Consider the following 12,566-nt stretch of genomic DNA (forward strand, 5'->3'; position numbering starts at 1 on the left):
CCCCCCCCCCCCCGCCTATTTCTCGCTTTCTGTCTCTGGTGAGCGCACGCACCCTATAGCAAAAACCTCTCCAAAAGGAAAAAAAAAAACAAAAACGACCTCTTCTCTCTTCCCCCATTTTCTGATGGAAAGAAAATTACAGTTTTGTTGTTCTGTTCTTTCAGTTTTGACCATGCTGACGAACGAAACTGGCTTTGAAATCAGTTCTTCTGATGCTACAGTGAAGATTCTTATTACAACAGTGCCACCAAATCTCCGAAAACTGGACCCTGAACTCCATTGTTAGTTTGTTACTTATTTTTTTCCCATTTGTGGAAAATTCAAAACATAGTATTGTTACTGTTGAGTTTACTTAGCTTGTTGCTATTCACATAGTTTTCTGGGAATTGTAGGACCTAAGTTTGCCTTGAACTTTGTCTAGCCCTCTGTAAGGTAACTTTGTTCACTACCAGCTTGTTAGTGAAATTTTCAAAGGATGGCCATTAAAGCAGTTGGCAAACTAAAATGGACTAAAGAAATGTATATGGAGAACAGGTTTTTGGAAAAAATCATGGAGCTTGCATTCTTCTAGATTTGGTTTGGGGGAGGAATGGTGATTTTTTTTTTTTAATATTTATTTAATTCCCTTCGTTGTTGTTGTTGTTTTGACCACCAGAGAGAAAGAAAGAGAGAGGGAAAGCGAGAAAGCAGCCCCGGGACTTGAACCATGGTTGGCCATGTGGGAATCCATCACCCTTATCCACCACACCGCCTGCTGGCCCCATGGAATAGTGATTTTTGGACAAGTGATTTGGTGATCTGAAGAACATGGGATGGTTTAAAGAATTGCTAAGTTACCCTGTTCTCCCAAATTTTTCACTGTAGCAATGGGATTGAACTGCTTGCTTAATCATAGAACTGTTTTGGGGCTGACAGGTGGCATGGTAGTTAAGGTGTTAGATTCCCACATGACCACAGTTTGAGTCTCAGACCTTGAGGCTTTCTTTCTTGCTTTCTTATTCTCCCTTCTCTCTCTGGACAAATTTTTAAAAAATAATAATTAAAAAAATATAGGAATGTTTCATCCTAGCTTTTTATGCTTGTCTTCTAGTGGATATCAAAGTGTTGCAGAGTGCCTTAGCGGCCATTCGACATGCCCGCTGGTTTGAGGAAAATGCTTCTCAGTCTACGTGAGTCCCTCCCCAACTAGTTAAGATAACCTTCCTGGGGCTGGCAGGTGGTGTGGTGGTTAGGATGCTGTGTTTCCATATGGTGGACTGTGGTTCAAGTCTTAGACCTGATGGCTTGTCTTCTTTCTTTCTTTGGTCAAGTTTTTTTTTTTTTTTTTAAAGAAGGATCAGCAAGTTAAATAAATAGTTCTTTAACAAAAATAAAAAGATAACCTTTCTAATTACAGTGAATAGCAGGATACCCCCCCCACCACACACACACACACACACACACACCCCTCCTATTTCTGACAGAACTGTTTGGGTTATGATCACGTGTCTGGGTTTTTTTTTTGTTTGTTTTTGTTTTTGTTGTTTTTTTTTTAAACCTTAAGTGAAAGATTGAGAGAGAATGTGTAGTTCTAGAAATAGTATGGTCAGCTTTGACTCTACCTGAGGTGTGGAAACACACGATCTTACTTTTAATCTTTGCATCCCTCTAACTCTCAGAGTTAAAGTTCTCATCAGACTGCTGAAGGACCTGAGAATTCGTTTTCCTGGCTTTGAGCCTCTTACACCTTGGATCCTTGACCTACTCGTAAGTAGAAGGGCTATTCAATAGTAGTTACTCTGAAATTTTCTTCTAGAATCTGAAATTTGGTAAAGCTTAAAAGAAATTTCAGGGCCAGCCAGGTGGTATGTTGATTAAGGTGCCTAGATCCCACATGGCCAACTGCAGTTCAAGTCCTGGACCTGGTGGCTTTAAAAACATGCTGAACACATGTGTGTTCATGCTCCAAATCCTGAGAGAATGGAGAAGGGCTTTTAACATGGTCATCCTGCACTGTGGGATGCTTTTCCACTTTCTCTGTTTCTCTCTGGCAAGCACATGCCTCCTATAGCAAATGTAAAAAAAAGAAAAACAAGTTTCATTGATGGGCACATAATCCAGTAAAGATCTGAGGTTTTATTTCATTGAATTTTTTGACTAGTTGATAAATGAGTTACAGTGCCCTTTTGTCTTTTCATTACTGTTCTTTTTTCGTTACTGTGATATTGGAGAGAAATTACTTAAAAGAATTGCTTTTCAACACACAAAAAAGTGCTGTACCTTTTTAAAATAATAAACTTTATTTATTTTAATTTGACCAGAGAGGGACAGAGTGAGAAAGCAAGCCACCAGGTCCAGGACTTTGAACTGTGGTCAGTCATGTGGGAGCCCAGCACCCTTAGCCACCCACTGGCCCCAACACTGGTTGTATCTTATGACCAGTTTTCCTCATGATGCTTTAAAGTTTTTGGTTGAAGACAGAATGGCTACTTTGATAGCACACTTAACCAGATTTTTTATTTTCCAGGGGCATTATGCTGTGATGAATAACCCCACTAGACAGCCTTTGGCCCTAAATGTGGCATACAGGTACAGTATGCATCTTTCGGTTTAATACTGGTATAGGCAGGGCCAGTAGGTGACGTGGTGGTAAAGATGCTAGACACTCTCACATAGCCGACTATGATTCAAGTGCTGGACCTGGTGGCTAGCTTTCTCACTCATTCTCTGGTCAAATTAAACTAATGAGGGGCTGGCAGGTGTCATGGTGGTTAAGAGCTCTCACCATGGTTCAAGTCCCGGACCTGGTGACTTGCTTTCTCGCTTTCCTTTTCTCGCTCTGTCCCTCTCTGGTCAAATTAAAGTAAATAAATATTAAGTTAAACAAAATAATTATTTAAAAATAAATTAACTAATGAATAAATAAAAGTTATTAAAAAAATACTGGTATAGGCTTTATATGTTCTTTTCATCTTCTTCCTGTGTTTCAGACGTTGCTTGCAGATTCTGGCTGCAGGACTATTTCTGCCAGGTTCAGTGGGTATCACTGACCCCTGTGAGAGTGGCAACTTCAGAGTACACACAGTCATGACTCTGGAACAACAGGTATTAAGACAGCTATGAAATGGTCTATTCTTCCCCATTCTTGAATCCTGGTGAGAATGCAAAGGGAATGTGGTCTTTAGGGATCCAGGGATCTGGAGTTCTTTTGGTCTTGAGATTAAAAGTTGTCTTCATCTGTTTTCACAAGGACATTAGTCAAATAAATAGTAAACAAAATTGTACTTTGGTTCTGCTTGCTAATTTACCCCTGCTTGACTCTCTTTCAGGATATGGTCTGCTACACAGCTCAGACTCTGGTCCGAATCCTCTCACATGGTGGCTTTAGGAAGATCCTTGGCCAGGAGGGTGATGCCAGCTGTGAGTGCTCCTGTGGGTCAGGGGTTTCTTCTGGTACTCTGTGGTCTACAAAGCTGTACACTACTCAGATATGTTAATACTTTCACTGTGTAAATCATGACTTGCGTTCTGGGCTACTTGTCTGAGTCACCTTTTTTCTTCTAGATCTCGCGTCTGAAATATCTACCTGGGATGGGGTGATAGTGACACCTTCAGAAAAGGCTTATGAGAAGCCACCAGAGAAAAAGGAAGGAGAAGAGGAGGAAGAGAATACAGAAGAACCACCTCAAGGAGAGGAAGAGGAAAGCATGGAGACTCAGGAGTGACCTTCCCTTCATTCCCTATTCTCCCCAAGGGGAAGACTGGAGCCTAAGCTAGCAGCTGCTATGCTTATGCTGGCATTTCTGTGGATTAGGGAAGATGCAGGAAGGAAAACAAACTATAAAAGGAAATGTCATTCCTCTGAGTTTTGATACTGGCTGAGTAGCCAGATGTTTCCCATTTATAACCTGTACCATCCATCTATAATGAAGCAAGATACCAACATTTCTTCCTAATACTCTAGAACCCCCACTCCTGAATAACCCTCTCAACCAATACTTTGTTGAAATGTTGTGAACTCTTAGTGTCTGAAAATTTTTTTTTTTTTTTTTTAAGAAAAACAATTAAAATACTTCCTAGTAGGACCCTTGGTCTTTTTTTGGGCGTGTGGCAAATTTTCTTGCTTCCTTTTGCTCTCTTTGGTCTTTGCTTGAGTCGTTAATTTTTTTACTATGCTATGGAGTGTGTGGATTAGATGGAGACAGGAAGGGAGGGGAGGAGAGGATCAGCTCCCAGGGAGATGGTCATGCCATAATCTTTTCCCTCTTGGGATTTTGGGTAGGCATGTTTATACATGTGCAGGCAAGTTTCTCAAGCTGCTGGGACAGAAATGTGCAGTTGGCTATGTGGTGTCTAGTCACCTTAACCTCCACTTGGCTGACCCTGCTCCTGCTGATTATAAACATTAAGATCATGATTTGAAGCTATGTTTGAATTAAAGGTATAGACGCCTGGAACTTTCCTGTATCAGAGAATAGCATTGAAGCATTTATTGAATTAAATAGTTCTAGCAATACTGCTACCATATTCAAGCCAGTGCAATCAAAAGAGGCTAGACAGAGGCCATACACTTTGCCTGCCTGCCCTCTCCTCCAAATCCTCAGTGTAAACAAAGGAAAATGAGAGCACAGGTAGAGGGATATACTGCCCAGGCCCATGTAACAGGTATGTGACAAAGGAAGCCTGACTGGTTAAGCCTGCAGAGGGTGAGCCTTGAATATGTAGCAATTAAAAAACGTAGAGGCTTCAGCTTGTTCATAGAAGTAAAAGCTGTAGTAGTATTGTACGTAAGTCCTTTGGAAACCTGCGTCCTGCTGCACGTACATTTCTTGAGCCCCCCTCCCCACCATGAATGGGTACAACTTGAGCGCTAAGGTCCAAAGAGGTCTCCTGGAATCTTCACATCTGTAGAAACGGCAGCTGGGAAACACCTACTTGTGCTACTCCTAAAGCCAGGGCATGCCTGTTATTTGCCTGGGGAACCAGGAGGATAAACTCCTGAATCCAGCATTGCCCTCCTGCGGGCTGTTTCCTTGGCAACACTGTGGTTTAGCCGCCTCAGCCGTTCCTATAAGACAAGATTGGGAATCTAGTAATTGCCGTAAAAGGCTTTCAAGTTTAGACAACTAGGTACAGAAAAATATTTAGGTTGCTCAGTCAGTCTTAAGTTAAACGCAAGTGGATACTGAGAATGAGAACGATGGTTTATTATGGCTGACCTGAGAATTCCCTTTTCCCAAGGATATTTTCTTTTAAGGTTATTGTCATAGGGTGCATGCATTCACCAGAGAGAGACGGTGAGAAAGAAGAAATCACCCCTGGTGGGGGAGGGGGATGGTCATGCCACACTCCGTCTCCATTTTCGCACACATGCATACATGCCTGGTGTCATTTTCAAGCCTCCTGGTCCAGGACTCAAACAGTGGTAGGCCATGTAGGAGTCCAGTGCTTTAACCACCGTGCCATCTGCCCTTCCCCCATTCTTAAAATTATGGTAACTTCTCATTATATATGGAGGACCTACGAAATGACAGAATCACTGTTGGTAGGAAATGAGTTTGTTTACCTGGGCATTTTGTAGAATGTTGTTGACCAAGACAACTCTCCGACGAGCATTAAGTAGTTTCTTAACATAGGGGTCTAGATCCAGGGCCACTTTTTGATCCTCATTGATACGGCATAGTTCTGGGGATGGAAGTTAAGATGCAACTAGTATCTAATGGATCATCTCTTGTTCTTTTTTGGAGAGATTTTCACTGTAGGGCGCGTGCGCTCGCCAGACAGACAGAGAGAGACATAGAGACAGAAAGCGAGAAATCACCCCCCGGGGGGATGGTCACGCCACAATCCCTTCTCCTCCATTCTCCTCTCGGGATCTTGGGCACACACGCACACGCGCCCGGCATGAGTTTTAAGCCACCGGGTCCGGGACACGAACCGCGGTCGAACTACGTGGGAGTCCATCGACATAGCCATTACGCTAACTGCTGGTTCCCGATCATCTCTTGTTCTTATGGAAAGATTAGTAACGGGACACTCTTGAACTCCCATGGGCCACAGCCACTAAAAACATCCCTGGAATAAGTCTGAACTTGGGACTGATGTCCAAGTGACAAAAACCCAGCCCAGAAACAGACATAACATAAGTCCCGAAAGTGAGTTCGAGGATTCCGGGTTCATGGGGATATTCACTCACCTGTAGCTAGGTTGTCAATTTGTTCCCGGAGTTCAACCTGACTCTCTCTGCAAAAAGGTACAAGGCCTACACGGTCAGTCAGTTAAAGGAGGCGCGAACCGAATTCCCTCGCGTTATTTCTCAGGTAATCAGAGAAGCCAGCCTCATCACACCCCTCAGCCTTCAGCCGGAAACCCCTCGGGTTCTCCCCCGCCTCAAATCAGTCTCCCCAATCTATTAGTCGCTGAATCTCGTCTCCGCCCTACCTCAGCCCGCCCCCACCTGCCCCCTCTGACACCTGACAGCGTGCACGTGAGAGTCGAGCTGCTGCACCGCGGGTCGCAGGAACTCCAGGAGCCCCTCGGCGAAGAGGTCGCGGCCTGTGGGCCCCGCCACCGGGGTCCCTGCCCCGGACACAGCGGCGGAACCAGCACCCGCCATCACGATTTGTGCTGACGCCGGAACCTGCCGCGAGGGCCGTCGGGAACGGGACTGGCGCGGAAACGCCCCGCGAGGGGGCGCCCAGGAAAGGCCGTCTCCTACCCCGACCCTGGACTATCTGGGAAACGCAGGCTCTGGGGGTGGCTGGCGGGCGGCACCACCCGGCCAAGGGCATTTGGGGAGTTGTAGTTCCCTGTTTAAAAAATCTCCAGATTTTAGGAGCTGGGAAAAGGAACCATTTTGGGACTAGATACTTTTTAATTTCTTCAAAAGTAAAAGTAAGTGCTAATATCCCCAGTTTATTCCCATGTTAACTTTATGGGGAAACCAGATTATATTCATGGTAGTTTTCTATTTTTGAAGATTTATATATATGTATGTATATTTTGCACATATATACACATTTTTAATTTATGTATATATACGCATATATATGTGGTTATATATTTTATATATATGGATATTTTATACACACACACACACACACACACATTATGTATATTATGTATATATATACATGGCTATGTTGATGGACTCCCATGTAGTCGACTGTGGTTCAAGTCCAGGACTCGGTGGCTTAAACTTACGCTGGGCGCGTGTGAGTACCCAAGATCCGGAAAGGAGAATGGAGAAGGGATTGTGGCTTGGCCATCCCCCCGGGGGGTGATTTCTCACTTTCTGTCTCTTTCTGTCTTTCTGGCAAGCACACACGCCCTTATAGCAAAAACCTCTCCAAAAAATTAAAAAATGTTTCCTTTTTTTGTTGTTCTTCCCTCAAAAAAAAGTTAGATTTTTGTGGGTTTTTAAAAAATATTTTTAAAAATTATCTATTTATTTATTTATTTTAATTTGACCAGAGAGCGACAAAGAGAAAGTGAAAAAGCAAGCCACCAGGTCTGGGATCCAAACTGCAGTTGCCCAAATAGGAGTCCAGAGCCTCAACCACCACACCACCTTCTGGCCCCAAGAGGGTACTTTTTTTTAAAAAAAGAATTATTTATTTAATTTTATTCATTATTACTATTATTGTTATTTTAATTTGACCAGAGAAAGACATAGAGAAAGTGAGAAAGCAAGCTGCCAGGTCCAGGATTCAGACTGCAGCCAGCCATGTGGGAGTTCAGCCCATGAACACCACACAACCTGCCAGCCTCCATTAGTGTGTATATATATATATATTTTGAAAAACTTCTTTTACTTCTTCATACAACATGAACAAGTGTATAGAATTTAACCTTTTTTTTAAAGGGATTTTTTAAAAAGAATTATTTTATTTAACTTTCTTCTCTTTCTTTTTCTCTCATTCTTCTTTCTTTCACTTTCTCTTTCCTTCTTTCCTTCCTTGCTTCTTTCTTTCTCTCTTTTAATTTGACCAGAGAGGGACAGAGTGAGAGAAAGAGAGAGAGAGAAAGAGAAAGTGAGAAAGCAAGCCGCCAGGTTCAGAACTTGAACTATAGTGGGCCATGTGGGAGTCCAGTGCCCTTAACCACCATGCCACCTGCTGACCCCAGTTTTCTTTTTTTAAAAAAATAACTATTTTATTTCATTTTATTTATCATTATCATTATTTTTAATTTGACCAGAGAGAGACAGAGAAAGGGAAAGTGAGAAAGCGAGCTGCCAGGTCCAGGACTTGAACAGTGGTCGGGCATGTGGGAGTCTAGCACGCCTTAACTACCATGCCACTTGCCAGCCCCAGTATTTTACTTTTTATGAGACACTAAATTCAAGTCTTATTCTAGCTCTAGAAGGATTGAACAGATTTATGGGGATTGGGAGTAATGACCATCCATAATAGTGACCACACAATTGGACCAGAGTTTTGAAGTTCTCCTTCCCACTGCCAGCCAAACACCATCCATAACTACCCCCAAAAGCTCACTTTCCTCTCCTGAATGGGATTGAGCGCTTCCCTTCTCACGGTTGCATCCTCCTAAGTCCTTCAAATCCATTCTGCTCCCTTTATTTTTGCCATCCATACCCTCATCACCTTTTTCTAACCCTGCTCCCAGCATTCATTTCTCTCCTTTCATCAAATCACACATGGCTGTCAGAGTCTGCAACTCCTTTGACTTCCCTTCAGCAGAACCTTTCAACCAGGCAAACCTTAAGTTGCTTGTATGAGGGGAGGTCTTCAAAAAGTTCATTAAAAAAGGCATGCTATAAAAATAAAACTACGCAGGAGCTGGCAGGTGGGTGGGGTAGTGGTGGGTAAGGGCGCTGGACTCCCACATAAGCCTAGCACAGTTTGGGTCTCGGACCTGGTGGCTTGCTTTCTCACTTTCTTTCTTGCTCTGTCTCACTCTCTCCCTCACTCTCTCTTGCTCTCTCTTGCTCTCTCCCTCTCTGGTTAAATTGAAATAAGTGGATAAACTTAAATAGAATAATTCTTTTAAAAAATATGCATAGATTTCTTTATTTTAAAGAACATTTAATTCCATTTGTTGTTATTATTATCATTATTATTTTTTAGAGAGGTTTTTAATACAGGGCACATGTTCTCACCAGAAAGACACAGAGAGACAGACAGAAAGCAAGAAATCATCCCGCAGGGAGGATGGCCACGCCACAATCCCTTCACTTCCATTCTCCTCTCAGGATCTTGGGCACACACGCACACGCACCCGGCGTGAGTCTAAGCCACTGGGTCTGGAACTCAAAGCGTGGTTGCCTACATGGGATTCCAGCGACATAGCCATTATGCCAACTGCTGGTCCCTATTATTATTTTTTAATTTGGCTCCAGAGAGCGACAGAGAGAGAGAAAGGGAAAGGGAGAAAGCAAGTTGCCAGGACTGGCACTTGAACCATGGTAGGCCATGTGGGAAACCAGTGCCCTTAACCATCACACCACCTGCTGGCCCACTACGCATAGATTTCAAATTTTGATTCAAAAGGAATTCATAGTTTAAGTACATTTTTTTTCCATAAACATTTTGAAGTACCCGTATAACTGTTCGAAATATTTAATTTCTACTAAGATTATTATATTTTTTTATATCTGGAAAAGTTTTATTATAATTTTTTTATTTTTAAAAATTTTAAACGATTATTTATTTAATTTTATTTATTCATTTATTTATTTTAATTTGACCAGAGAGAGATACACAGAGAGAGAGAGAGAGAGAAAGTGAGAAAGCAAGCCACGAGGTCCAGTATTTGAACCACAGTCGGCCATGTGGGAGTGTCCAGCGCCTTAACCACCATGCCACCTGCCAGTCCCCAATTTCTTTTTTTAATTTCTTTTTTAAATTTACATTTCCTATCATGTATTTTAAAAAAATAATTATTTATTTAATTTTATTAATTAATTCATTTATTTTAATTTGACCAGAGAGAGAAAGAGAGGGAAAGTGAGAAAATAAGCTACCAGGTCTGGGATTCATACTGTGGCCATGTGGGAGTGTCCAGTGCCTTAACTACTGGGGCCACTTGCTGGTCCCCTTATAGTGTATTTTTAATGGAATTAAATATGTACAAAACTGCATGTGAATTTATTCAACCTTTAACTTTTTTTCATAAGACAATTTTTTTAAAGAATTATTTTATTTAGCTTTATTTATTAATTCATTTCATTTTTTAAATTTGACCAGAGAGGGACAGAGCAAGAGAGAGAGAGAGGGAAAGTGAGAGAGCAAGCCTCCAGGTCCAGGACTTGAACCGTGGTCGGCCATGTGGGAGTCCAGTGTCCTTAACCACCACGCCACCTGCCAGCCCCAATAAGACAATTTTTTACCTTCTTTTTAAAAAAAAAAACAAAAAACAAACAAACAAACAAAAAAACATTATTTACTTATTTTAATTTGACCAGAGAGGGACAGAATGTGAGAGAGTGAGAGAGAGAGGGAAAGTGAGAAAACAAGGCACCAGGTCTGGGACTCGAACTGCAGTTGGCCATGTGGCCAAATGGCTGACTATAGTTCTAGTCCCAGGACCTGGCGGCTTGCTCTCTTGCTGCACTCCCCTACCCCCAATTCTGTCTCTCTCTGGTCAAATTTAAATACATAATTAAATAAATAAAGTCAAATAAAATAATTCTTTAAACGTGGCTAGTGCTTTGTCCAGATCTGGCAGCTCCCTACAGGAGATTTCTCAATTTCCCTTTTAGTGGCTCTCTCTCTCTCTCTCTGGTGAATGCATGTGCTCTATCGGCAAAACCTTAACAAACAAACTTGATATATATATATATATATATTCTTTGTTACCAATTGTGTTTGTTTTTCTCTGTATTTCTCTGGTGATTAGAGCTAAAACTCTCCTGAGAGGCCAGGGATTATTTTTGGAGTAAGCAGCTGAGAAGGGAGTAGCTAGGGCAACCACAAGTTGCTTCATGGTCTGGCCTTCTGCAGAGGAAGCCCAGGGGATAAAGCGGTGACAATATTTAAGAGTAAAGAGACAAGGTCCAAGTTCCTGGGGCCTGTACTGGGAAGAGAACGAGGGGCTAGCCTGGGATAGAGAAAGTCTTGGAGGTTGGATGGCCCAGTACCTGGACAAGAAGCCCCTGAGGTCCTTTGAAGTGCCTCTGAAAAAGTAGGGTCATCAGATTTAGAAAACAGAACAAAACACCTAGGAGGAGAGGTAAATTTGAATTCCAGGTAAATAACAATGTTTTTAGAGTGAGTATTTTATCTGGTAATCCTACTTCAAAGGCTATTTCTCTGAGAAAACAAAAAACAGTTTTATTTTTATGCTTTCCTTTTTACTCCTTATCTCTTTGAGGTAGTCTTTATCGCTCATGAGGAATATAGTAACAGTCTCCTGACGGATCTTCTTGCCTCTAGTCTCTCTAGCTTCCAGCTCAGCATGCACCCTAAAATACCAGATTATGTAATACCCTTGCTCAGAGAAAACAAGTACTGAAAAAGATTTTAATTTTTTGGTCATTTTGTTTTTTATTGCCAGAGTATGTGTGTACTCACCAGAGCGTGAGAGAGAGAAAACACTCCAGTGAGGTGTGGCCATGCTGCAATCCATTTCCTCCATTTCTCTATCCCTTCAAGATTCAGGGCACAGGAACACACATACTCAATGTGTTTTTCAAGCCACTGGAGTGAGGATTCATACCCCATTCAGACACGTAGGATTGGTCTTCCCCAACCACCAAGTTCCTGGACTGGCTCTTAATTCACAACTCAGGTGCCTGGAAAGTCCAAAAACATAAGCCTGGTGTCAGGCCAGCCTACAACATGGCCAGTGGGAGTTCAGAAGATGGCAGGTGTGTGCAGAGACCAAATGAGAAAATGAGAAACCAAACCACTGGGTCTAGGTCTGGAACTGTGGTCTTCCATGTGGGAGTCCAGTGCCTTATCCACCACGCCATCTGCTGGTCCCTTAAATAAACAATTCTTTTATTTATTTTCTTTCTTTTTTTTTCTTGGAGAGGTTTTTATTAGGGCACATGCACTCGCCAGAAAGAGAGACAGAGAGACAGAAAGCTTGAAATCACCCCCCGGGGGGCGATGGCCATGTCACAATCCCTTCTCTTCCATTCTCCTCTCAGGATCTTGGGCCCGCGCTCACATGTGCCTGGTGTGAGTTTAAGCCACCGGGTCTGGGACTCAAACCGCGGTTGACTACATGGGAATCCAGCGACATAGCCATTACAATAACTGCTAGCCCCTCCTTTTTTTATGAGAGAGACATTTTTGCTATAGGGCACATGTGCTTGCTGGACAGAGAGACAGAAAGTGAGAAATCACCCCTTGTCCCTCGGAAGATGGCCAGGCCATAATCCCTTCTCCTCCATTCTCTTCTCGGGACCTTAGGCATGCACCCACATGCGCCTGGCATGAATTTTAAGCCACCAGGTTTGGAACTCAAATGTAGGAGTCTGTGAAGTAACCATTAAACCATCTGCTGGTCCCTTGAATAAACCTTTAAGTATTTTTATTTATTCATTAATTTATTTTAATTTGACGAGAGAGAGACAGTGAGAAAGCAAGCCACCAGGTCTGGGACTCGAACCCTGGTCC

The 12,566-nt window shown here is 42.5% G+C and overlaps 2 protein-coding genes across 2 annotated transcripts in view; one reads left to right on the plus strand and one right to left on the minus strand.

Moving 5' to 3' along the window:
• Positions 1-4,064, plus strand: part of ILF2 (interleukin enhancer binding factor 2) — a 9,413-nt gene extending 5,349 nt beyond the window's left edge. Inside the window, exons 8-14 of the mRNA XM_006159817.3 lie at positions 165-281; positions 1,091-1,169; positions 1,659-1,746; positions 2,507-2,568; positions 2,970-3,084; positions 3,309-3,399; positions 3,544-4,064. Of these exons, the coding sequence (XP_006159879.1) occupies positions 165-281; positions 1,091-1,169; positions 1,659-1,746; positions 2,507-2,568; positions 2,970-3,084; positions 3,309-3,399; positions 3,544-3,704 (713 nt within the window). The 3' untranslated portion in view covers positions 3,705-4,064. The remainder of the gene's footprint in view (positions 1-164; positions 282-1,090; positions 1,170-1,658; positions 1,747-2,506; positions 2,569-2,969; positions 3,085-3,308; positions 3,400-3,543) is intronic.
• A 380-nt stretch (positions 4,065-4,444) lies between these two features.
• On the minus strand, positions 4,445-6,645 carry SNAPIN (SNAP associated protein). Its single transcript, XM_006159818.3, has 4 exons — positions 6,453-6,645; positions 6,176-6,222; positions 5,546-5,664; positions 4,445-5,047 (listed from the first exon to the last, which is right to left on the minus strand). The coding sequence occupies exons 1-4, from the start codon at positions 6,593-6,595 to the stop codon at positions 4,946-4,948; spliced, it is 411 nt and encodes a 136-aa protein (XP_006159880.1). The 5' UTR covers positions 6,596-6,645; the 3' UTR covers positions 4,445-4,945.
• Between the last annotated feature and the right edge of the window lie 5,921 nt (positions 6,646-12,566).

Source organism: Tupaia chinensis, unplaced genomic scaffold (assembly GCF_000334495.1).
Source record: "Tupaia chinensis unplaced genomic scaffold, TupChi_1.0 Scaffold000659_1, whole genome shotgun sequence".
Classification (NCBI taxonomy): Eukaryota; Metazoa; Chordata; class Mammalia; order Scandentia; family Tupaiidae; genus Tupaia; species Tupaia belangeri.